Source organism: Eurypyga helias, unplaced genomic scaffold (genome assembly GCF_000690775.1).
Source record: "Eurypyga helias isolate BGI_N326 unplaced genomic scaffold, ASM69077v1 scaffold11349, whole genome shotgun sequence".
NCBI lineage: Eukaryota > Metazoa > Chordata > Aves > Eurypygiformes > Eurypygidae > Eurypyga > Eurypyga helias.
In genome coordinates this window covers 1,998-28,752 of record NW_010270133.1, presented here as the reverse complement: position 1 = coordinate 28,752, position 26,755 = coordinate 1,998, and the positions used below count along the sequence as shown (strand labels likewise).

The 26,755-nt window shown below is 43.5% G+C and overlaps 1 protein-coding gene across 1 annotated transcript; it reads left to right on the top strand.

The window, feature by feature from the left end:
• Positions 1-272: 272 nt before the first annotated feature.
• Positions 273-26,317, top strand: DLGAP1 (discs, large (Drosophila) homolog-associated protein 1; the record flags this gene model as incomplete). Its single annotated transcript, XM_010158334.1, has 5 exons — positions 273-646; positions 3,840-3,931; positions 13,474-13,892; positions 23,590-23,681; positions 26,099-26,317. Coding segments are annotated over 5 exons (1,196 nt in total), but the record flags the coding sequence as incomplete, so codon positions are not given.
• Between the last annotated feature and the right edge of the window lie 438 nt (positions 26,318-26,755).

The following is a 26,755-nucleotide window of genomic DNA, read 5'->3' as shown; positions in this document are numbered from 1 at the left end:
AAAACAATCCTAACAAGACTAAGGAGGAACTTGGCAAATAGATAATTTCTTTCCCTCTACTGGCAATTCTGCCACTCATATTAGTAGGAACAGAGGAAAGTGATAAGCAGGGAATTTCCATGGCATTTACATGGGAGTTTTGGGTGGCTATTTGGCTATCAGTGTCCTCCTTATGTCTTCTCTGTCCATGCTCACTAACGTTTTGAGGTCATGTTTGCATCCATTTTCCCTGCAGCATCAATAAACCAAGAACTCTCATTTGTTTTTTCCAGTGTCATCCTGCATTACCACCTATAAGAAGACACCGCCCCCAGTCCCACCGAGAACTACCACCAAACCGTTTATTTCCATCACAGCCCAGAGCAGCACAGAGTCTGCCCAAGATGCATATATGGATGGACATGGGCAGAGGGGAGATATCATCAGCCAGTCTGGACTTAGCAACTCCACAGAGAGCTTGGACAGCATGAAGGCACTAACAGCTGCTATTGAAGCTGCCAATGCGCAAATCCATGGCCCTGCAAGTCAACATGTAGGGAACAACACTGCCACCGTCACCACCACCACAACCATTGCCACTGTTGCAGTAGAAGACAGAAAGAAGGACCACTTCAAGAAAAACAGATGCTTATCTATTGGAATACAGGTACAGTACAGGATGTGGATTATATGCCTGCCATTAGTTTGGATTTCTACATCTGTTTTACTGCTCATTATGCAATGTTTTGTGTATTTTTCATCTTTTCCTGACAGGTACCTATATAGAAATTGCAACAGCGTAATCATTCTGCATGGTACTAATGATGTTTTCCTAATTTATCGTAAAAACATCAGATGCAAGGATTTGTTTAAGTCTCCTTGCTGCTTGTTATTCAGCTCTGTTAAATTACACACATGAGCACTAATCTATGAATCATAACACAGCGGGGGTCAGAAAGGCATGAATTAAATCACTGAAAGGGAATGTGTAAAACAATGATTTACATTACACTATCACCCAAAAAATATTTTCGTCCAGCCTCACTGAATTAATTGTCCCTGCTTATTCATGCATTTCATAATGACTGGTAGCCGCTTGAATGAGGCAGCATTGTTCCTATCTCAGCCTCAAGAGCAGAGGATAAGTTCCTTCTGATTTGCCCTTGTTAAAGAAAATTACATTTTGTTACCTCTAATAGAATGAAACAAGAAAACTAACCCTGCCAAAGTTCACTCCTATTTACAAAAAGGAGAAGAGCAAATAAACTAGACCAATGTAATCTGCTTTCTTAATTAATCTTTCCCATACCCCAAAAAAAGAATGTGCATGGGACTCCAACTATCTGCTTGCAGGATTAGCTTTTGCAACAAAGTACTTGAACTTAGAATCAACTGAGAATCAACACAGGTTTTGACAGGAGATGAATCCCAAGCAAATAGAATAGCAATCCACAGCTTATCAGCCTTCACAAGAAGACACGATTTTTTTTCTTGCAGATGGCGGTTGTAAGCACAGCACTATGTGCCTGGACAGGCTTATCTGATTAGCAAAGCCTAACAATTTACCGTGGAATCTCTGCATCAGCCTGATGAGATGAGAGGTGCTGTGTAGAAGTATGCCATCCCAGGGGCAGCTCCTGGAGAAGCTGTGACTTTTCTCTTACTTCTTTTTGGAAGGGCAATAATTACTATTGCCTGTGGGTTCATCTCACTGCCTTTGTTGTAGCCCTTTTCTACTTCACAGACATTTGTTTTGGGTATGTTCTGAAAGAAGGGCTGATGCTCAGTGTTAAACACAGGAGCAAGATCCAGGTGGGACAGGGATAGAGGAAAGCTCTTCTATTACTTATTCCCATTCCCAGCCAAGCCTAAGATGCCATTTTATTGTTGTAATCCCTCATTTCACTGAGCAAAGCAACAAAGACTCTTTAGCAGGCAAACACCCTGCAAAATAATGGGTGGAAAGAAATAATCACAACATTTGCTGAAGACAAAATGAACAACGGTGATGTGACTCACGGGTCTTCAGACACCATCTCCCTGCTGTCTATTCTTAAGGTAGTGTTGCTGCAAGTAACAAATGCTGCTTTTGAGAGGTATAGGAGCCTCAGTTTCCTGAGGTCTGAGGAAAATAGAGCTCCAAATGCTGTCCAAGCCTTTGACAATCTCCCTCTAAAATGCTGAAATTTACAGATGACCAACATAATCACATGTGAAAGCTGCCTGAGGATGGTATGTGAGAGGCTGCAGGGTAGTTTTTGTGTACAAACCAATGGAGATGCCTAAAACTGGGATAACATGAAGCAAAACCTTCAGCAGTGATGCAGCCTTACAGGATTCCTGCCCGTTCACTGTGCCACCCTCCTAGTTTTGCCCATCAATGGGATTTTTAGAGTCAGACAGGCTTCACAAAGAAAAGAAAACTACTTTGCTAGTCTGCTGTCTGGTCCATTTTGCAGCATCATTGCACAAGCAGTCATGCTGGTATAGCTGAAGGGGTAGTGTGGGAGTGGAAATACCATAAGATAGCTGTTACTGCCAGAATTTACTTCTCTTAGAAACAACTGCCCTAAAATAGGTGGGTAAGCTGTCAGCTCTCAGACTGGCAGTATGGAGTCGGTCTCTTTCCACTGACTGTAAAGGGACCCTATTTTAGGCCTAGACTGAACTCAGACGAGATACGCACTTTAATTATAGTTTGGTCTATCTCCATAGAGCCAGGCAAGCTGCATTAGCCAGAGGCATGTTCTTGCTTTGCTTCCTCCTCTAACAAAAAAACCTAATGTGCACTTGTGGTGAACCTCCATACGAGTCCTCTATACCCCTCAGTCACCTTAGGACACCGAAAGGCTTTGCTGTAAATCTGTTTAGCAAACAAGCAAAGTAAAGCAAAGCAAAGCCCTTCCATCAAAAGGTTGCTTCCCCCTGTCAGTTAGGGGATTTAAGGTGTAGTTATCTCCCCAAAATCCTCACTATCGGGTAAGAACCTCTCTTCACTGAACACCTCTGTAACTCCCATCCCTCCCTGAGCACTTTTCCTGCATAGGCTGCTCCCAACAACAGCTTATTTACTGATGGAACAGATGTTAACTACACCCGGGGTCAGAGTGGATCCACAGGTCACTTTGTATCACTGCTATGGTCTAAAAATGTTGTGTGCTGGTAATTTTTTTTCTTGTATCACTCACAATGTCATAGATAGCATAGGGAATTAACAACTACAGTGATTGGACCCAGAAGTTTGTGATTTTGCTGAAAGACACACCTGTGGTTAAACTTTAGCTTTATACCATTGGTATAAATCTCACGGGGATGAAGAGGTGGTATAAAGTTCCTAACTGTGCTCCTGAGGACCACCTTTTTGCATGACGAAGCAGTAAAGAAAATGCATCCAAGAGCCACATCTGCTTTCTTTAAATCTTATCTGTACAGTGCTCTGTTTCGGGGCACTAACATTTAAACAAAATAAACACATGATTTTGACATGCATTCACATACGCATGCACCTACAGGCTAACAGGTAAAATCAAACAAACGGTGGAGCGCAGTAAATGGAGTTAAGAGAGATTTGCTCTGGCAAATGGAGCATCCAGCCTCCATAAAATACTGGATAAATTCCATCTTCATTTTGCAGGCTGAATGTTGTCTTACCAGAAATGCTTTATAGATTAACAAGAATGATGAATATCCGCTAATAACATCAGAAATGGGCACACCGCAGATAAACTATCTGACTAGATGAAGGTACTTATGGTACAAGATGTATGTGCAGACACTTAGTAGTTATCATGCATAGAAATTGTAACTGGATGATATCTCCGATAAAATACATTCCAATTAGCTCGTCAATTTTTTTTAAGGTTGATGGCGCTGAAGAATCCACCAAATCAAGTGAAAATAAAGCAACCAGTAAGTTCCAGTCCATAGGAGTTCAAGTAGAAGAGGAGAAGTGGTGAGTAAAAGTTAATACTGTTTTCCTAAAGTAAATAATTATGCTGCAACTGATTTTTAAGAGCCCTAGTTCCTGCACGCATGGCCATATAAACCTGCTTCCTGGATGAATTGTTAGATCACCCAACTGAAAAGCTGAGTCTTATAAATGCTGCAGCTCTTGTTTCTCAGAGGGGATTTTTCAGGACCAGCGGGAGAACTGGAAGAAAAGTGCCACGTTTTGAAGGTCAATATACTTCTAATAAGCTCTTTTTTCCCCAGAAAATCTACCTGAACAGAGAAATGTGATGCAGCTGGAGCATTAGTCTTGGGACAGCTGCAACAGCGTGTTGATAGGGAAGCTGATGGGGAAGTTTACCTTGTTTTTCATCAGAGTAATTTCAGCCACGTGAAGCAGTGCAGTGGCAGAGCCAAACTGATTGCTCTTGCTTGGGTATCTCACCCAGACATCTCTGCATTACAGTTGCTCCCTTGCAAAAAATTGCTGAGATTAAAGAGCAAGCCTGTAAAACTAGGTTCTCTCCCCAGTCTGCAGTGTAAACTGAATTAGTAAACAAACAAACAAACAAATCTAGAACAGTTGTTGTCTTTAAGGGTTATGTTTCTTTTGGATGACGAATCGCAGTTATGTTGCAGGGCAGCATAACTCTGCACAGCACTTTCCAGACACATAAAGTTTTTGAGTGCTAGACCACAGCTACAAATCTTAATTCCTGCCCAAAACTGGACTCAGTGACTGAAGAAAAGCCAGACTCTCCCCTCCCCTCTGAGCATTTCCAAGCCTTTTCTCATGTCTCACAAGCTGCTCGGACACAGCGTAACTTCTGGATACTGGAGCCACTTTGTTGACAACTCGCTGTATGGTATCACAGGAGAAGCCTCAGAGCGTTATCGTTTGTCGGTGAGGGGAGAGTCACCCTTACAATCTCTCCAGACAAAACCTGAGTGAAGCAAACCTGTGCTGACAAAATCAGGCCCCTCTGCCCTATTCTGACCGGCCAACCGCAGTGGGCAGTTGAGATTGTCCATTGTCACGCTGGTTTTTTCCTACTTCTGCTAATAATACTCAAAACCAACATGCTATCTACACCATTTTCAATTCAACAAAATCTCCCCATAAAGTAGCAGAGTGTTTTCCCATGGTTTTCAAAGGCTAAAGTGATTTCAGCAAAAAGAAATGTGATTTTGCAATGACCCTGCTAGGCTGTTACCAAGTTCCTCATTAACCTGCTAAAACATCTCTTGCTGGCAGATATTGCTTTATGTGTTAGACCTTAGCCCCATTTACCCACAACTCTTCCAGCACTAGATAAATGAGCACATTAGAATAGATCCTGAAAGACCATTTCCCTTCGGCCTGAGCACAAAGGAAATAACTACCTCAAAAGCAAGCGGGGGGGGTTGGCGGGATGAAACCACAAACACAGAAAAAAACAAAGAAAGAAGTGGCTGTTTGTAAATACCTTACTTCCTAAGTCCTCTTTCTATTGCAGTTTTTATTGCTCCAGAGAAAAGGTAAGATCTGCTTGTGAGGGTCTGCCCTCAGAATGCAATATTTCTGCATTACCTACTGACAGCCGTGTTTGGGGGTTTCCTTGCTGATAAAGTTGAGGTTGCTGCTGTTTGGAGCAGGCAGGCAAGCAGCAATCTATCATGGACTTTCAAAAGTTAACTGGCTGATAAAGGACAGCCCCTAATCCTTAGAAAATGAGTGCACTCAAGACACAAAGGGCTTATCATCACAGTTTGGCACTCATATTCCTTCTTTTTTTTTAACACAGCAGAGCACAATGTATTGATTATCTGTTACAGGAATAGAATTGTAAATACAGTGCATTCTTCCCTGCCCCTGCACCATAACATCTGCAGAGCCTCAGAAAAGCCCTTTTCCTTTGAATCTTTGGCAAATTAATGTTTTTTAAAATCTTCCAGGCTTAAGAAATTAAATAAATATAAAATAAGAAGAGAAGAATGACACAGCAAAGAGGATAAATACAGTAAATTGATCATGTTTCCTTGCCAGACTAAGCTAAAAAGTGCAAAGCTCTTTGCTTAATGCACCAAAAGCCTACTATACAAAATTTGTTTCACTCTGCTTCCTGCTTTCCTCCCTATTTCCCTCACTTCATATGACTGTCATTCTTATGCTAAGAAGCCTTGTTTCCTCATGTCCTTTTAAATATTCCTGTTTCTGTGCTTGCAACAAGTAAGCAAAAGATTTTGACTCCATTTCTTGTTCTAAGTAGCTCAAAACGAGAGCATCTTCAGAGGACAGCTTGCTCTCTTCTATCTTCCACCTCAACTCAGACCTTTCATTAACACTTCACTCTCCCTAACCTTGGCTTCCTGCCAAGAGAAATGACTCCTCCTCCTCCTCTTGTCCTGTTCAAAGGATAGATGTGCTACCTGACCATATTACAACTGGATCCATCACCACTATTCATCTTATTCTCCGTTCCTTATGCAACCTGCTCTCAATAATCTTTTTCGTACCCATTCCCTAAGTGTAGCTCTATGATTCCTAGCATTTATAGAGTATCTCTGTCCAGTTCTTCTTATGGAAAAAAAAAAATGGTATCCATTTCTTTCAACCTCATGATCTTCCTGCTGTTACGGTGTTATCTCTCACTTTATCTCCTCCATGATAGTAACGAAACTACAGCCAAAATGTTCCTCCCCTTTCCTACATGGCCCACCCTTTCCAGTGCAATTTTGAAATGTGTATCTATTGAAGCTGATCAGTGCAATCTCAGGGCACTTCCATTTCTGTCCATTTCTGTTTGTCCTTTCTCTCTGCCTGCATCTTCTTCTTGAACTCAAGGGACCACCTTCCAATCCTCACAGAAGATAATGGAATTGTTGGAAGGCAACCAGTGCTACTGAACCAGAAGTCACATATTGCGCCAGGCCAATTAGCACAACAGCCTTACTGAACAAGAGACTTTCAGTCCCATAGCTCTGTAATCACTTTCAGTCTGTCTTGCATCGCGGGACATCACAATCTGCAGTGGTCCATCCCCTAGGAGGCTGAGCGCATCAGGGGCTGCTGCCTTTCCCTCAGGGATCCCAGGGAAGACAGGTTGGATGTTTCAGGTGCCATGGGTGACAAGCATGGCTTGTTGCTTCTGGGTGATGGACAAGGATGAGCTGCTGCGGGGAGAGCAGTTGGAGCAGGAATATTGTTTTCTTGGTTTGCATCCATTTGTTTGGACACTGAAATTGCAAGGGACCGGCTGTATCAGCTGAATGTTCACAAGTCCATGGGGCCTGAATGGATTCATCTCAGCGTACTAAAGGAGCTAGCGAATGTTATGGCATTTGATCATCCCTCTCAATCATCTACTAAAAGTCTTGGGAGCCTGGATAGGTCCCTGATGGCTGGAAGCTAGCCAATGTTGTTCCAATTTACAAGAGGGATGTGAGAGAAGACCCAGGGAACTACAGACCCATTAGTCTAACCTCAGTTCCTGGAAAAATTATGGAGAAGATTACACTGTGTACTATTCAAAGGCATTTAAAGTACAGTGCAGTCCTCAGGCACAGTTAAAGTGGGCTCACAAAGGGAAAGTCCTGTTTAACTAATTTGATATCCTTCTGTGAAAAGGTTGCACACCCAGTGGGAGAAGGGAAGGCAGTGGATGTAGTTTTTCTGGATTTTAGTAAGGCTTTTGATACTGTCCCTCACAGCGTCCTTCTGGACAAGTTGTCCAACTCTGGGATGACTGGGTTCACAGTGCACTGGGTAAAGAATTGGCTGAAGGGCAGGGTTCTGTGATTCTGTGTAAGGATTGTACTGAGTGGGGCTACATCGGGCTGGTGACCAGTGATGTCCTTCAGGGTTCAGTTCCAGGGCCAGTTCTGTCCAATACATTTATCGGTGATCTGGATACAGGAGTTGAATGCACCATCAGCACGTTTCCTGATGATACCAAACTGGGAGGTGTTGTTGATGCTCTCGAGGGATGAGAAGCCTTGCAAAGGGATCTAGATACATTGGAGCATTGGTCTATGATTAATGGGGTGAAAATTAACAAATCAGAATGCCAGAATCTGCACCTAGGATGGAATAACACTGTGCACAGGTATAAACTGAGAAAGCAGTGGCTGGAGAACAGCTCTGCAGAAAGGGATCTGGGGGTGCTGGTTGGCAGCAGGCTCAATGTGTGCCAGCAGCGTGCCCTCACAGCTGGCCAGGAAGGCAAACCCCACCCTGGGGTGCATTACAGTCAGCACAACCAGCTGGTCACAGAGGGGATTGTCCCCCTGTATTCTGCATCAGTGCAGCCTCACCTTGAGTGCTGTGTGTACGTTCTGGGCCCCACAATTTAAGATGTGAAGGTCCTTGAATGTGTCCAGAGGAGAGCAATAGAGCTGGTGGAAGGGCTGGATGGCATGTCCTGAGAAGAGCAGTGGAGGACTTTGGGCTTGTCTAGCTTGGAGTAAAGGAGGCTGAGGGGTGACCTCACTGCTCTCTACAGCTTCCTGAGGAAGGGATACAGAGAGGGAGGCGCTGATCTCTTCTCCCAGGGATCCAGTGCCAGGACGCCTGGGAATGGTTCAAAGCAGCACCAGAAGAGGTTTAGGCTGGACATGAGGAAACATTTCTTTACTTAGGGTGGTCAAACACTGGAACAGGCTCCCTAGAGAGGTGGTCAATGCCGCAATCCTGTCAGCGTACAAGAGGCATTTGGACAATGTCCTTAACACACTTTTGGTCAGCCCTGAAATGGTCAGGCAGTTGGACTAGAAGATTGTTGTAGGTTCCTTCCAACTGAAATAGTCTAGTCTAACATTTCCTAAAGGATTAGAGTTCCCTTGCTAAGACTCTTAGTGATAAAAAAAACACTGTGAATGGGAGAGAGGGGAGAAATAGAGCAAAGCACACAAGAGTGTGTAGCTTGAAGATGTATGGCCACAGATCCTACCATTAGAAAACATGGTACTGTATCTGCTAACTCCTTCTGCAGTTTGTTTTGTTGTGCTGACAGCGGCTGCAACCTTACAGAGAAGCTCACAACGGAGGGAGTACAGCCAATGGGTAAAGTGAGGCAGGCTGAACTGAATGAATTTAACACGTCTGAAACTCACCATGCATCAGTTGATTTGAAACCTAGATAGTTTCTGGGGTTTGGGAGCTTTTTTTTTTTTAGGAAAGAAAGAAGTTCTCTGGAAATGTAAACATGTTTTTCAAAAGAAATGAAAATAAGTCTTAGAAGCAGAGTTGAATGCTAACAAGTGACCCTGTTGTTGCTGTTCAAAACACATCGTGCTGTTGTTCCCTATACTGGTTTATCCAGTCTGAGGTTTCCTGGCTTTCTTCACCTTAGGCCAGATATCTGCTGCAGTTCTCTGAAGCTGTAATTATTACACCTTGTGCCTGCAGGGCACAACTGAGTACAAAAGGGCCAAGCCTGAAAGCAAAGGAAGAAGCAAATCCTGTTTTTTAACGACAATTTATAAAAAAATTATTTTTTTTTTAGACAGACCTGTGAATGTTTTGTATGTGTAGAAATAGTAAAAAGACTTAGGCACTGGCTTCAACAGCTCTCCTGTGATACAGACTTCTGAGAGAAAAAAAAACAAGGCTCATGTGGGACACAAATGGTATTTTCTAAGAGTAAAACATCCTGGAAGTGAGTGAGGAAGCTATGTCCGAGACTAAAATTACCATCTATTAGGCATTTTATATAGATGTGCTGCAGGCAGGCAGATAGTGGGTGCCTTCCTGCATTTCCATTTCACTCAACATACATTTCCTTGGGAGTATTTTTTTTAATTTTGAACTGATGCTATATTCTATTGCCAAGTTGTTTTTCTTTTGAAGACAGATAGGTTACAGAATCCAGTGCCAAGAATCTGTCAAGCAGGCCTGTAGCATACTATTATATAGATAAAACAAAGGCCAAAAAAAGTAGGTCATTCTATTTTATTTGTTGAGCAGAGTCTGGTTTGGTGGTACTAGCTCATATTGAACCCGGTAAGAGTACACTCCTGAAAGCTTTGAAATGTAGTGCCTCCAGCAATACATCCTCTTGGCAAGTATACCTTGACATTTTCACATTTGGGATTTGGTGTACTCTGAAAAGCCAGGGTGTTAAATGAAAATACAAATAGTCATCTGAAACAGAAGGATATCAGAGTCTAGGGCACTGGGGAAAGCAGAAAGCAGCTGTGACATGGAGGTAGGGGCATGGAGAAAAACGAGACTGGATTAAGGCATTTGCTTTTCTCTCCGTTATTGTGGAAGGTGTTGAAGAGTACACTGGGTACTAATGCCTTGGCTCTCAGTGACCTGTGACTGAAAAGAAATCCTGTGTGAGCATGTGTCTGTGTGGGCATACATGGGTTGGGTTTGAGGGGGTTTTTTTTGTGTGTATGTGTATGCATGCACACACTTCAGTGCAGATAAGGGATTTGTCAGGTTGGTGGCCAAACTGAAGCAATCTTTTTAAAAAATTAGCATAGATTGGACCAAAGTATTTTCACTGCAGTGTCATCCTAAAGCTAGTGTCTTTCTAACCCCTAACAGCAGTCTAACAGCTTTTCTCTGCCAGGGGCCAGTAGCAGATACTTAGGAAAAGTATAAAGGAGTCTGTGCAAAGGAAAAGTATAAAGAGTGTGTATAAAGCACTACTTGTCCCAGTAGACCTTCCCAATTTAGCAGTCTGTTGTTCAGGGACTTCCTAAGCCAGATATGACATCTGTGCAATAGCTCTTCCTGGACCTATCTCCTGTGAATTTGATCAGGTTCTCTTTGAACCTATTTTTACCTTTGGTTTTCCCAGGATCCTGTGGTGATTTAATTACACATTGTGTGAAGATATACTTCCTTTCAGTGGATGTTAAGTCTTCAGACCTCTAAGCCTTCAACTGGCTGCCTTCCTCCCACAGTTCTTGTACTGAGAAATGGTGAAACATCACCTAGTTGGGATTTCAGAGGTCTCTCCTATCCCTCCTCAGCCATCTGTTTTCTAAACCAAGAAATGTCTTTCTTCCTATGGAAGCCATACCATACTACCAATGATCCCTGTCCTCCCTTTTGAACTTTTTCTGCTGTATCAGTCCATAGCAAAATGTTTTGCTCTGCTTGTCAATGGATACAGACTACCAAGCTGAAGAGTTCTGCTCGCTTCATATTTTTCAGTTTAGTGGTGCATGTCGTGCAAAACTACAGTAGCATAACTGTGACTTTTGCAACATCTAACAACACCTGTTTCAAAAGAACCGCGAACGGCAGGCACTACAGTAAACTGTATTCTATGACATTCTAAAAAAAATATGTGCACAAGCTATTATTCAAGTTTTCCAGGGATTGGTGTGGCTGAGAAGTTAATTCGAGCTTTCTTCTGCAGAGGAATTGGCTTTTTTTTTTAATTGGAGAACCCTTCTCAACTCCTGTTTTGCTTTGCTCTGCTCCTCTCAAAGCCCCAGGTCAACAGCCACTAATTTCCTCTATCAGCAGGACCTGGTGTAGTCGTCTTTGAAGCCTGCTGCACTCCTCACGAGGTATCTGGATGCACCAGGTATATAGGACATGAAATTCTCCCAGAGGAGGCCACAAAGATGCTCAGAGGGCTGGAGCATCTCTGCTGTGAAGACAGGCTGAGAGAGTTGGGCTTGTTCAGCCTGGAGAAGAGAAGGCTCCGGGGAGACCTTATAGCACCTTCCAGTACCTGAAGGGGCTACAAGGAAGCTGGGGGGGACTTTTTACAAGGGCCTGTAGTGACAGGACAAGGTGTAATGGGTTTAAATTGAAAGTGGGGAGGGTTAGATTGGATGTAAGGAAGAAGTTCTTCACAGAGAGGGTGGTGAGGCACTGGCACAGGTTGCCCAGAGAAGCTGTGAATGCCCCATCCCTGGATGCCTTCAAGGCCAGGCTGGATGAGGCTTTGAGCAACCTGGTCTGGTGGAAGGTGTCCCTGCCCACGGCAGGGGGGTTGGAACTAGATGATCTTTAAGGTCCCTTCCAACCCAAACCATTCTGTGATTCTATGATTCTCCCTGAGCATCATTCCACCTGCTCCCTCCTGAACTGCAGACTAAATACACTTGATGAAGTTTTGCTGTCAGTTGTACTTGTCTGACCAGTTATTGCTTTTCAGTGGAAGGTGGAATATAAATGACAGGGACTAAAACGGTTCCCAGCATCCAGCTCCACTGCCTCTTCAGCATTTGCATTTCTGCTTGAGCTCAAAGCAAAAATTGAACTGGTAAGGGCAAAACAACCAAAATATTGCAGGGAAATGGGTCCTAACAGTGGTTTCAAGACTAAATGTGAGATTGTGAACAAATCGGAAGCAGATTACCAGAAGCGTAAGCGCACAGGCATCCTGGATTAGCATGAAGAAGGGTGGGAATCTGCCCCTGTTCAGTTCAAATTTATGTTCATTCTGAAGTATTTCAGAATTTAATTAACATCCACATGAATTACTTCATGGTTCTACCTTCTTTATCATTATGGGGCAAGACAGATGTCTGCTTCACTTGTTTTCCTGTGTTCCTCAGTGCATCAGTTGCTAGACTTACCCAAACTCTCTATAATTATGTCCTTGCAGATTTTCCACTCATTCCCTCCACAGTTTACTGCTTGTCATCTCTGATCTCACTACCACCCCTTTCAACAGCATTAGGTGTCTGGTACTCCTTACACTTCCCTCTGCTCCTTCTCTGTCAGCCTCTTCACCTCTGATGCCTTGGACCGCAGAATTTGGAGTGGTTTATGTAAGAAAAACCACCCAAACCCTAGGGTTTGTCCCCTGCCCTCAGAGGCTCCAGCACAGGGAGACTACGCAGGGTGGAAGGAAGCTACCTGCAGTGTAGCAACCTTCATGATGAGGGTAACACAGACAGCCACTAGCTTTGGTGAAAAGGAGAAGACCATTGAAACTGAAGGTCAAATGTGAAAAAGAGTGGGAATGGGCACTGAAATTGTGAGAGACGGCGGCGGTATTAGCAGGTACATAATTATGAAGAGTAATTATGAAGAAGCAATACAAAATACTTATCTGGTTTAAAAATACTTAACCTTCTTTATAAATGGAATGTATAATATTACGCAGAGAGTACTCATTGGTATTGCTATTTTATCGATCTCACATGTATGATTTTGAAATGTGGCTTTTCATTTCACAATGAAAATGTGAGTTTGGGTGTGTAACTTCAAAGGGGTGTGAGTTTGAAAAGTTGAAAGATAAGACGCTTCTTAAAATTGTGCCCCTTTAACTTTTCATTAATTGGCAACCTAAACTCCTGAGCAACTGACACTATTAGCTCTCTCCGGGGCTAGACTCTGGCTTTGTTAAACCCCACAACGTTTAGGGGTACTTGCCTCAATAAACAGTGAGCTTGCATGGAGAAAAGGGATAGTTACGTTTGTTGGCTTGCAATGAGAAAATAAAGTTTATGCTGATCATCTCAAGAAAAAGCACTTTCACTGAGAGCCATGACTGCCAGTCTTGGGAGGAGTGGCAGAATCTTGACTCCTATCTTACTGAGTTACCTAGAAAAAGCTTTCTAAACATTTTGTGTTTGTGCTCTCCAAAGCTTTCGCAGGTTTACACGATCTAATAGTGTAACAACAGCTGTGCAAGCAGACCTGGATTTCCATGAGAACTTTGAAATAATCAACCCTCAAGAGGACAATACATGCTCTGGACAAATATCAAGACAATTTTCTCGAGATGCAAGCACTTCTACTGTTAGCATACAAGGGTCAGGAAACCATTACCATGCATGTGCAGTGGATGATGACTTTGATACAGATTTTGATCCGTCAATTTTACCTCCTCCTGATCCCTGGATTGACTCTATTACTGAAGATCCTCTGGAAGCAGTTCAAAGGTCAGTGTGCCCACGAGATGGCCACTGGTTTCTGAAGCTACTTCAGGCAGAGAGAGATCGTATGGAGGGCTGGTGCCAACAGATGGAGAGAGAAGAACGGGAAAACAACTTACCTGAGGACAGTAAGTAACTACATACAATAATACTGCAACTGCAAAAAAAGTATTTAATATGGGTCAAATTTACTCCAATGAATTCCGTATCGTGCCCTTTCTTATTTAGCTAATAAAGCTGTGGTTGTGATTCTCATAAGGGCTGTATGTAGGTATATAATAATCCTTATTAAAGTTGACAGGGAATGCGAATGCTTGGCACTTCTGAAACTCCAGAGGCATTAGCTTTTGGGATTGCATAGTTCAACGGATAATTAGGAGGTCGTGGTTAGGGATCTTGTAGTATTAATTTTTCTTAACGCTTCATTTGAAACCACTTCTCATAACCTTAGAATATAATTGAACACATTCTAGTTTTTTTTCATTAAATTCATATTTTAGTTGCTTTTTAAGATGATGATTGGCACCAGAGTCTCCCAATTGAAAGAGATTTCAGTTGTGCTTCCAAGTTGTTCTCCCTCTCTTTCCCTCTGCAGCATCCCTTCATCTCCCTTGCAGTTCTCATACCACTTCGGTCTTCCCGGTAAAACAAGCTCTCCGTACTCTGTGATAAAAAACATACACATGCAAACTACATCTCAGCTGTCACCACTGCCAGAAGTGTCACCCCACCTGTAAGGTAACAGGAACATCTAGTAAGCCTTCATCAGTAAGAAGGGCTGGGTAGCTCATGTCTTACTCTAATTAGGGAAGAAGGGCTGAACACGTGCCTCCCTGTCCAGATCTTTTTCTCACGATAAAAACGGATTTTTTTTTCCATTTACTTCCATTACAAGGAGGGGTACTATTGATAGCTGTCAGCTTTTGGACATAGGGAAACCTGTGATCTTAGGAGCATGGTCCTTGTGAATGAAGCTTTTGCAATGGCCATAAACTGCAAAACAGAAGGCTCAACCTGAACATGAGGAAACACTTCTTCCCTGTGAGGGTGACAGAGCACTGAACAGGCTGCCCAGGGAGGGGGTGGAGTCTCCTTCCCTGGAGACTTTCAAAAGCCGCCTGGGCTTGTTCCTGTGTGACCTACTCCAGGTGATCCTGCTCTGGCAGGGGGGTTGGACGAGATGATCTCTAGAGGTCCCTTCCAACCCCACCACTCTGAGAATCTGTAACTCTGTGAAATTCTAGCAGGGAGCTTCTAGAAAACACTATGGAGCAGCTGCATATAGAGAGTTTAATAACATATAATTTAGCCATACCTAAGTATATTTTCCTGGATAGACAAATAACACTTGTCTGACCCCCAAATTAGCTCCTACCAAAGCAAGGACTACTGCTTTAGCTCCAGGATTGCTTCTTCCAAATTTCTAACCCTTTCTCTGAAGAAAGGGGGCACTAGAATTCTTATGAGATATGAAGGTTTCAATTTATGGAAGGAAAGGAATCAACACTGGCAAAAATATATTTTTTTAAATTCTTAGGAATGCATAAGCTGTTTCTGCTGAAACTTTCCATTCAACCCAATGAAAGAAATAACCATAGAGACATTTGATCTGGATAGTTAGACACTACTGTAAGCCTCTGTAAAGTGACTTCTAATGGAAAGTATGAGATAACCTTAACATTAAGGTATGTTAAGGTTCTCTATTTCTACAAAATTTCTTTTATATAATAGGTTAACAATTTCTTCTGAGGGAAAAATATGGAAGGATTAGCCTTCAGAGTAGATCCAGATCCCCCAAGTTTTAGAGTATCTGAACCTCATTTTTAACTTACATCGTCAATGCGTTCAAAAATATCTTTGAACATGTATCAAAATACAAAGATTTTCTGTTGTTAGTATGCAAGAAATAAACCCCATGAACTAAGATTTTAGACTGAAAAAGAAGTGTGAACACAGAACAAATAGGAAATGCACAGCATTTTAAGTCAAAGACACAAAACCCACTTGCTTCCTCTTTGCCACAACAACTTAGACTGGACATAAGAAAGATAGTCCAGAGGAGGCCACGAAGATGCTCAGAGGGCTGGAGCACCTCTGCTATGGGGACAGGCTGAGAGAGTTGGGCTTGTTCAGCCTGGAGAAGAGACGGCTCCGGGGAGACCTTATAGCACCTTCCAGTACCTGAAGGGGGCCTACAAGGAAGCTGGGGGGGACTTTTTACAAGGCCCTGTAGTGATAGAACAAGGGGTAATGGGTTTAAATTGAAAGTGGGGTGATTTAGATTGGATGTAAGGAAGAAATTCTTCATGGAGAGGGTGGTGAAGCACTGGCACCGGTTGCCCAAAGAAGTTGTGGATGCCCCATCCCTGGATGTCTTCAAGGCCAGGCTGGACGAGGCTTTGAGCAACCTGGTCTAGTGGAAGGTGTCCCTGCCTATGGCAGGGGGGTTGGAACTACATGGTCTTTAAGGTCCCTTCCAACCCAAACCATTCCATGATTCCATGATTCTATAAACCGGTAACAACAGGAAAACCTGCAAATATTGTATTTGTGCACCAAAGTAGTTTTCACTTTGGGAAACAAGCATGAAGTGACTTTTACAAGGCTGATGATACATGTAGAATATGTATATCCGTGTACAGAATTTTCTGTCAGTGTCTTGGTGTCTTTGATATATGATAGTTTTAAAGGGCTCTTTTTTGAGCAATCAGTGGGAGAAATCAGTTACAGGGAAGATAAAGGAGTGGTTAGGCTGGCTATTCCCAATGCCTTCTTACAGCACACATGGCATGTGTCATGCGGATTATTCTACCTCTTCATTTTTCTGACTGGCACTTCTCGGAAACAAGAAGTTTTTCTCCTGGAAACGGGAGGAGAAAATGGGTCACCTGTGTTTTGTGGTCACTGGTGAGGTACTGATTTCAGTGTGACACCATCGGCTGCAGCAGCACATGCAGCTGCTTCCCGCAGAGGATATGTGGGGCTCTCTGCTGCACCTTAGCATGCCCTGCTCTACCTCGTGCCAAGGAAAAGCATATAGCTGGGGCGACTCTGCCTGCTCAGCAGCGCCAGAAACAAAAGCCTGGCTGCTACAAAACCTGCCCCAAAATACATCTTTTTCATATGTCTATAAACTTTCAAGAGAGGGAGGAAAGGAGCAGAAGAGGTGTGTTTGCTTTGGTTTTCCTAATGAAATATAAGCAGAGCAGGGAACGCATCCTTTGTTTTCCACCTGACATCCCCAGCGTGTGTTTGGCCAGATAACAAAATAACGAGAACGTGTGATGAGCGAGGTTTTCTCGATGCCATGGCAGCTGACAGAGGGCTGGTCCCCCCGGCGCTCCGCGTAAAACGATCCGCGCTTCCTCCAGACAATGCGGCCCTTGTGCGAAACAGCTGTCTCAGGGAGACGGCTCGCTGCTGTTTGACAGTAGCTTGTATGTTACATAGATACGTTGGGTATTATCTAGCTGGGAATGAATCTACCAGATGGGATTGAATGTTTCTAGCTGGGAAATGGAGTCTGCTGCTGTTTATAAAAACAAGCTGTGGTTCAGTGGCTGCACGATGAAATGCCAATATAGAGAGAAATGTGGCTCCCCTTCCACCATGAATTATTTATTGTATAGTATATTCTGGTTTTATCTGAAATCATTTTCTGATAAAGCTGCGGCGTGTGTAACAGGCAGATGAATACTACTCACACTTTAAGCTAGGATACTTGATATGGTTTCCGTGTATTTTGCTGTTACGGGGACATCGACTACAAACCTTAGGGTTCCCATTAGAAAAAAGTATGTTAGAGGTATGAGGCTAAACATCTTGTGAGAATGGATTGACGTTCTGGATCAGGTCTCAAGTAAAATTAATTGTTTAGCTGTTTTTTTACTGTTTTCTCCTCAACCCTCTGCTCTCTCCTCCTACCTCTCCCCTACAATATTTCATAGTGTTGGGGCCTCAGCGCTGAGGTTGGTGACTTTTGGCTCAGGGCTCTGGGGTAACCACTTGCACACAGAATTAGCAGCAACAGGAGTTGCTCCCCGCGTACTGCTGTTGGCGAGCAGCCTCTGACTGCTTTTCTTCCTAGGGGCAGTGGGCACAGGAACGTACGCCTACAGCCTCAGCCTGACTTTACTGGATTCTTTGCTCTTGTTTTTATTTCACATGGGGCATTTACCTTTCTGGAAGAACCAGAGGATGTAATTTTGTCCCCGCCTTCAGCAGTGTTTCTCTTTCACATGGGGTTGTAATGCGGCCGCGATGCGATGATAACCATCGGAAGCAAACAGTGGGCCTGATTCACCACAAGTCAGGTGTCGTGTGGGTTTAGTGGCGAGTCAGGCCAACGGGGTGAAAACTAAAATAGAAAACCAAGGCTCTGACAAGACACATCATTATAACACTCTTGCGTGTATATTATACTCCCCTGGGCTAGTCTGTGAACAAAGGTTGACCTCAGATCTGCAGTAACCTCGCTGCTGAGGACCAGAGTCTGCCAATTCACCCACTTCTGGCAAACGATGCAGTGCTTGCACACTCTGCTGTTTTGGTTTGTTTTGGTTGTTTCAAAGGAAAACTTAGAGCTGAAGGTTAGACACAAGGGAAGAAAAGTTAAGGAGAACTTCTTGTGACAGTTTTGCACAGCAAAAGAAAAGGAGACCCATGAGTTCACTCCCAGCCACGAGCAAGGAAACCCATTTGCCAGTCCTCTGCAGGGCTTCCCCAAGCTGCCCTGGTCCCTCTGCTTGGAGGAGCGGGGAGGCCTTCTCGGCAGCCTCGCAGAGGGACGGTCACCAGTCTGACGCGTGGCCAGGTCCTGCTGGAGTCCCCCTGGCTACGCGCCTCTGGACGACTGCCCGACTCGTCCTTGTCTTGTTCTGGCTTTCTTTTCTCCCCAGAAGGGACTTCTTACACAAGGGTTTCTCCAAGGAAAAGCTCCTGGTTGGAAGTGCTGCCAGTGTCCAAAGGCTAGCAAGGAAAAAAAGAGACATCCACAAGGGAGGAAACTAGCTAGGGGGAGAAAAAAACATGAAGCCTGCTAATAAAAGACAGAGCAAGTCCGAGAACACGTGGAAACTGTTTCACTCCCAGTGAAGAGCATTTACTCATGCAGACAGCCCTATTAATTTCAATGAGATCACTCCTGTAAGTATATATGACTCAAAGCAAGGACTGCTCCTTCCACAGTTTACTCCATTTGGCTGTTTTCTCCTTAATAGCCGAGCATAAGACCTGAGCAGTAGCTTTAACTTTGAATTTCCTGGCTATTGTCATGCTTGGCGTTATTTAAATGTAGGTCTGTCAACATGAATAGGCTAAAATGCTGGTCCATCCTGGCTTGGAAATGGATTGTGACAGCTCTATGGCAGGATTGCTTCATATGCACAGTGCCCAGCCAACATCTGCAACGCAAATGTCAGGCTATGTCCCTATAATTTCGGCTATTGTTTCTGCCACTTGCTCCTGGAGCAATGAGCAACTCTCGGGTTTTCAGTTCCTTAGCTTGTACCCTGCCTACCAACCAGGTATTATCACGTTAAGGGCATCTGATAGTCACAGTCCTAAAGTACCTCTTTTGTCACTTGTTAGACCCTGAGGGCTGTCAAAGTTGAAATGCAAAGAGATCACTTGGTGTTTTAAGGCCAAATAATGCTGCCGCTTCTCAAAATTCACGTGGCTTCTGTGTGATGACTTTTCACATCACTTCAGGTGCTTTTTGTTGCTGTTTTCTTATGTGTTGCTATCCTTGTCACACACTCAGTCTCCTCCCAAGGTAGAGCAGAAGACAATACCGCTTTTTTTTTTTTTTTTTTGCTTGTGCTTGCAATTCTTTTTTTGTTGTTGTTTCATTTCTTTTCTCATGAAGACATGGACGGGGAGATGAATAGATCTATACAGTCCCAAAGTGGGTCCTATGGAGTTCTTAGAACCAAGAGAATCAAGAACTTAACTGATTGAACAGCACATAGTCAAAGTCTATATTTAAGAACAGATCAGGGGAATAGAGACACAAGGAAAATCACTGGCACATTTCTATCCTACAATAACATTCTGCGACCCCTAGTCAAGAACAATAAAAGTGAGGAGACACTCCACAATTGCTGTATTATATCAAAATAGCTATACCGAAGCAGTGCTTCCAGAATAGACATAACTGTATTTCTTAAAAGTCATCACAGGAGAGAACTGGATTTACAAGGAAGAGAGGTCAAAGGAAAGAGGGGGCAGAGAAAAAAAAAAATCAAACTATAAAAACAAAACACTGTGGTACCCACACTTCTCCCCCTGGGGAAGGGGTGACAGCAAAGCATATGATGGATGTTAATAATGTTGCTTAATGCATTACTGGGAGGCATTCAGATCCGACAGTGCTGAGTGTGCTGTATAACCCTGTATGGAATAGAAAGCAGATGTGAACAACTAAATCCGTTATGATTGCATCTTGATGGGTCGGTATTTTTTGTTGGTGCTTGTTTTTATACATTTTGTTTGTATCCTATTAGCTGAACACATATGGTTTTCTCCTGTACCCCATCTCCCTTGCTGTTAAAGATTTCTCTGATTCTTTTCTGATGTGTTTTGAGTCTTATCTTTGCAATTCCTTTTTATTTTCTTGGTATTCGGCTTCAAACCTCGCAGGCTTTTCTCCTAAGTAAAATATTGGTCTATTTTTACTCTTCGTTATTTTACTACACGTTGGCCTTTCTCTTTGGCAGCAGAGGTTTTGACTGAGTAAGCGAAACGAGCACTCTGCCTTGAAACACTCAAAGGAACGTGGGTTTGGAAACAAAACTTGGGCTATTGATAAAGCTTTGTGCCTTCTGGAGGGATTCCTTTCAGTCTTTCCCGTGCTTTGTCTTTTTTTTTCCCCAACCCCCAACTTCCGTGACAGAGTTGGTTGCTGACGGGTTGCACATTAACAGGCCGCTTGCTTTTGAGGAGCGAGGAATCAGTGACACTTGACTAGATACAGCCTCAGCTACAGCAGAAGTGGCAACAATAGGGAACAGCATCAGCATGCATCCCACAGTCAGCTGGGATGATGGTTTTTAGGCAAATAGCCAGTCGCTAGGCAGCCAAGGACAAGGACTTCCTTTTCCCTCTGCTGACATCTCTGAATATTAAGCTCTTCTTCCCTCAAAGAAAGGGGCACATTCCCATCCATCACCAGCAAGGTGTATTTACATTTCTTGGTGCTTGGGACGTGATTTCCAGCTTGGGTGGTGTAGGTTTCCAGGAAGAGCTCATCCCGTCTCTTTTTTTTTTTTGTCCCGAGGAGTGGAGAGAATGTTTTTTCTCCCCTTCTCATGTCTTGGGAAGCGTCAGAGTGGCCGAGCTCCAGATGAGGCAGCTGTTCCCAAATACACTCAGTGGGAAGAGTTTTCATAACAATGGGAACCACATGAAAGCTCCCGGAGTAGCTCCTCCCACTATTGAAAAGTCCTTTCAGTTGAGTGGTTTGCATATTGGGTTGCATAAATGACTAGACACACCAAGGGGTCCATTTTCAGCGCTGTGCGCACAGGATTAGACACGCAAGCCTTGCTAACAATAATGAGAGTTGTGTGCAAAACTCCCTGCGCAATATGCTGAAAATATTCCGCCTAGTGAATCTTCCAGCTCACGGCTATTTCCTGGCAGTGCTGAGCTGAGTTCTGGGAACAAAATGAAAGTCTGGGCTCTGTGTGTGTTCACAGACCTCTCTCCTGTAGTTTCAGGGGAAAAAAAAAATGTGGAAAGACTCTGTCTCCCCTCCCCTTTCCCTCCCCACCCCCCCTTTGTGTGTCTGAAGTATAAATGAACTCCACATCCCACTTTTCCTTCAGCAGCCCTAAGAAGCGAGCTTTAAGGCTGCTGAAGGCAACACTATTCGCCTTGGAGGAGCAGAACACAGATTTTGTGCTACTGCGTGTCTGGTTTCAGTTCATCGTGAGTGTTTTCGCCAGTTTGCTTAGCGTGCGGCTATGCCAGTGAATCCCACGGAGAGGCCTTTCTCTCACCGAACATTGTACGGTGACGTCCTGGTCGCAAGCTGCCAACAGGCACTGAGGCCAGTCACAGGAGACCCTAAAAATGTCATCAGAAGGGGTTATAGCAAAGCTTCAGTTAGTTAGTTAGTTAGTTTTTTATTTCTTTTTCAGTGTGGTAAGTCAAAAATCTTAGCAGCATTTTCCCAGTGGAACACTGCTGATGCTGTATGAGGTTTTATACAGAAAGTGACTGTGCCCAAGGGATGGTACGGAGGATGGCTGTAGTCTAGGTTCTGCCGATGATTCACTCACCTCGAGCAGACCACTTCATCTCTTTGTTTTTCCTGTTCCTCCGTCACCTGCCTTGTGTATACAGGATGTAAATTCGTCATGGAAGGGTTGTTGTGTTTATTTGAGGAATGGGACAACACAAATATCTGTGACAGTGAAAATTGTGACAAAGTGGCTGCCATTCATAGTTTTCATTAATGAAGTGATAATATTTTTTCTATTAATTTAAAGTCAGTTTTAAATCAATATTTAACCACAGAATTAGGGGATAATAAGCAGCTTCAGCTGAGAAGGAAAATTAATGATGGAGCCAGATACATCTGTGATGCCAACCTGTTTATTTGAAGACAGTGCACATAGCATAGTTGTTTTTTTTCCCCTGAGCATTGAAACTCCCAAACAAACTGGTAGCTGTTTTCTTGCTCACAGCATCGATTTCCTTTCAATCAGCAGTCCCCAAAATCATACTCTCTTTTCTGAATTCACTGTCTTCATGCTAGTTGAGGCCATGTCTGTCTGTCCTGTTTCTGCGTGCTTGCTTCTTTTTTCACATACGCACGCGTACACACACTGCCCCTGGACCAGAACACAGTAAATCCCCAGGGAAATGGAGATTTCTGAATGCACCGGTGTATGCCCCAGGTTTGGGTAGTGCGTTCCCAACTACCCCTTGCAGCAGTAAAACCCCACAGTTTCAGTGAGGTTGAATGCAACCAAAACAGCGTGAGCTCCTGTTTTATTCAGAGGCTTTTACTATGGGCTGTCTTCTGCTTCACTGCAGTCCTGCACAGCACTCGGTCAGTCCACAGAGACCGAGTAAGTACCCAGCTGTCTGTATAGAAGGGTCTCCAGGCAGCACAGGAGCTGGGCTAGGACCCTGACACCTCCCTCCACGTCACCAGCACGGAGGAGAGGACAGGGCGTGAGTGCTCCCTGAAGTAGGCCAGGGCATCCCGATTCAAAGGCACAAGCTGCTTCAGACTGTGCTCATGGAAAATACTCAGAGGGTCCGAATGAGAGTCACGGGTGTGTATGGAAATCACTATTCCTTCTCTGGGGCTCAGACCGAGCAACGCTTAGCTGAACCTGGGACTGAGGTGCCGCGTTGCTAAGCGAGGTGACAGAAATGCTGGTAGATGCAGTGGTTTCCAAACAGTAAAGGTGGCATCTCAGGGTTTGAAAGCCACTTGTCCTCACAGGGGGAGCTGGGTTTGTGTTCAAAGCCGGAGCCTGGGTCACAGGAGTGACCAGAGGTGTAAGTTCTGGTGAGCTTTCCATACAGGTTGCAAAACTTTCGATCAGCCGTATTTATACTGTTATGGAAGTGCTGGTTACAACTGGTCTTCCCTGGGGAATGAGAGTAACATACAGCAACAGATGAGTATTTTTGCCCAGTGCAGATCTGGCCTTAGGTTCATTCACTTTTCTCTAATCCGTGACTGAGAGATAACATGCTTTTTGAAAGCCGGAGCTGACTATTGCTCAGCTTTCTCCTCTCTTTTTATAGACATTTAGTTGCCCGCAGCAAAGAAAACATCGTGACTTATGTTTCTTTTTCTCTCAGTTCTAGGGAAAATTCGAACTGCAGTGGGCAGTGCCCAGCTTCTCATGGCCCAGAAATTTTACCAGTTCAGAGAACTCTGCGAAGAAAACCTGGTATGTAACTTTTCTGCTAAACATTGCTATGTGCCTTTTACTAACCCGATGAATAATCCTACCTACACGAGACAGAATTTGTGACTAACGTGGTAGATTGTCCATTAAAGGCCTTGACATGCACTTGGGAGTAACTCTATGAAACTTGGCAGAGTCAGCATGAGTTTCACAATTACTTGAGCACCTTAAAACAATAACAGGCAAAAAGCCTATCTGATGAAATATCACTGAGGCTCTGCTACTGACTTCAGAGGAGCAAGGATCTGTCCCTTGACCTCTGAGTTCAGTTTGCATGGGTAGAGAGAGATGTGGGTAAAAGACCTGAAGGTCTTTCAAGGTGGGCCAGAAGTCTCATGAGTGGGGCTTTCCCATGTAATTCCAATAACACCTGTTTTAAACAAGACAGAAGTACCAGGAAATCAGACACTGAAAGTTGGTGCTTCATGTTCTACACCCCAATAGTGAAAGAGAGAAAAATAATATTCCAGAGTGCTAGAAGAATAAAGAGGAAAGGAGCCAATATGTTATTGTTACTATTACTGTATGTAATTGGTATATGCTACCACAATTATTATTATTTGCTGGGTTTATGCTGTTAGTAGTAGTAGAATCAGAGTGATATTCTTGTTGATAAATAAGAATACACACTCTGCATCAAAAGCAGTGTTCTCAAAAATGCCGGCACTTAGAAAAATTTTGAAGCTTTTTATTAACAATCCACCCTTGTGTAGTAGATACAGTGCATTTAATTCCCAATTTTGGCATAAATTTCTCGAAGCCCAGAAAGCACAGAGCGTTAGGCTCTGTCAGCACAGAATAAGGAAGGGAAGGCAGGCCCTGCGATAATCACCAGGGTGAAGTCACCATCTTCCACCTTAGTCAAAGCACCTCTGGAAATCAAGCCCCAAACTAAAATCTGCCTAAGTGGACAAATGCAACAGAAATTTCCTCTGCCTGAATAAGCTTTCTGGTTCTTAAACCAAAAATTCAAAAAGCGTTCCAGTTGTGCGTCTTCGTAAATGAAAGCCTACAACTGGGCAACCTGCTAGTGTCGAGCAATGAAAAATTGGGAATCCAAGTATAATCTCTGGTCTCCTTATGAATCTAAAAATACATTGTTTTCAGTAATTACTCTGTTGGTGTTATACTCATCCTACAAAAATCATTCATCAGTGTTGCTGTGAAAAGCACAAATAGGCAAGCAACTGACAAGTAAGGCAAGCAATAAACTGGGTTTCTTGGTTCTGATGAGGGCGAAAACTGAAATGCAGATTAAAACCTGAGTCATGTAAAACAGCATGCAAAATTCTAATAATTATTTATTTGTTTGCTTGTTTATTTATTTGTAGAAATATATCAATGTAATCTTATAAGGCCACAGCACCCACAAAACCTTGCTGACTCAGGCTGGTGTAGGGATCGCTCAGCATTTACAAGAAAGCTTGAAGTGAGCGTACACAACACCTCATTTCCTTGGAAGCATTTCAACTGGGGCCCAGCATACAGATACATCTCCTGTAGAAATCTTTCCCTCATACTTTGCCAGGGCAGCAAAGTATGTGTGTATGTCCTGTGCATGCAGAAAGCGTTCAGAGCTGGATTGCACTGAAGGGACACAGGAGGGAACAGGTCACCTCTCAGGTCACCAGCCTCTGGCCCAAGCCATGCTAGAGATGCTAATGGTCTTGGTGTGCACTTCTGGGGATGAGGAAACGGACTGAGTTTGCACATGCAAAGCAACATTCCCCATATATGCCCCTGTCCCACTCTTCTCAAAAATGTGCCAGGGAAAATGGGATTATTGTGCTTCTGCACGTTCTCTTCTGAGCCTTTCACTCTGCCAAGGTTGTTCTTGTTAAAAAAAAACACCACCAAACATGAGAAATTTGCCTGAGATGTGTAAGAGGCTATTTTACTTGAAATGCTGTATTTCTGTAGCCCTTAGCTTCTCAGAGCGCAGAAAAAGCATCCGCATATCAGCGTACCGCCATGTGCACGCGCAGCAAGCGTGCGTTTACACAGGTATCATTTTTTTCTGCAAGTGTAAACATGGCAGGGAATCCTTCCTCATGAAAGCGAAGAGGAGGCTGGCAATTGATTGCGACACAGTTAGGATATCACTGGTTGTGCCCAGGAACATCCCTAGGCAGATCCTGCCACAGGGGACCTGCCATCTGCCCTCGGCCCATGGTGCGTGGCGGGTAGCCACTGCCTTCAGTGAGCGGGGACGTGTGGGGGCCCAGCGGCTTGCAAAAAACCCCCGCCAGTAAGTAGCGCTCCGCTTTGTTTCTCTCTCCGTGCCTCACCGATCGCTTGGATCTGCTGAAACTGCTTTGCCAGCAAGATTCGTTTGCGCAAATGCTTTACATTAAGGAGTACTAAAGCCAACGTGTGTTTTTTTTTCTTCTGTTGCACAGAATCCTAATGCACATCCACGGCCGACCTCCCAGGATTTAGCAGGGTTTTGGGATATGCTGCAGTTGTCCATAGAAAACATTAGTATGAAATTTGATGAACTTCATCAGTTAAAGGCCAATAATTGGAAACAGATGGATCCTCATGACAAGAAGGTAGAACATTGTAGATTTTGTATGCTTCATTTAAAACCCTGCACAAATACTGGACAGATTAAATAGGCCTCTGTGTTACAGCGTTGACGTTAAAAATGTGAAATGAAGCTCATATCAAATTAATTTCATTGTAATAACAATGTTTACATAATAATCATCTGGGATATTATCTGTAATATGTTTCAGGCATATTTTTAAACCAAATCTGTCTTTGTGAATCGGATAATGGGAATGTGGTACTTTGTTAAGCTTTACATTTAATCATAGTAGTTGATCAAGCGTTGGAAGGAACTGCCTTATATATTGATTCTTAAAATTAAATAAATCACATTTACGGTTCATATTATTGCATATAGCAAGAGTTCTAGGTTGTGTTACTGAAACAAATAGGGAAGCACTGTAACCATCGCTGACTCTGGTAACCAGATTACAAACAGAGCGATATCAAAAATATGCCTTCCAAAATGTTACATGAAAGAACTACATCTCTTTTTTTTTCTCCAT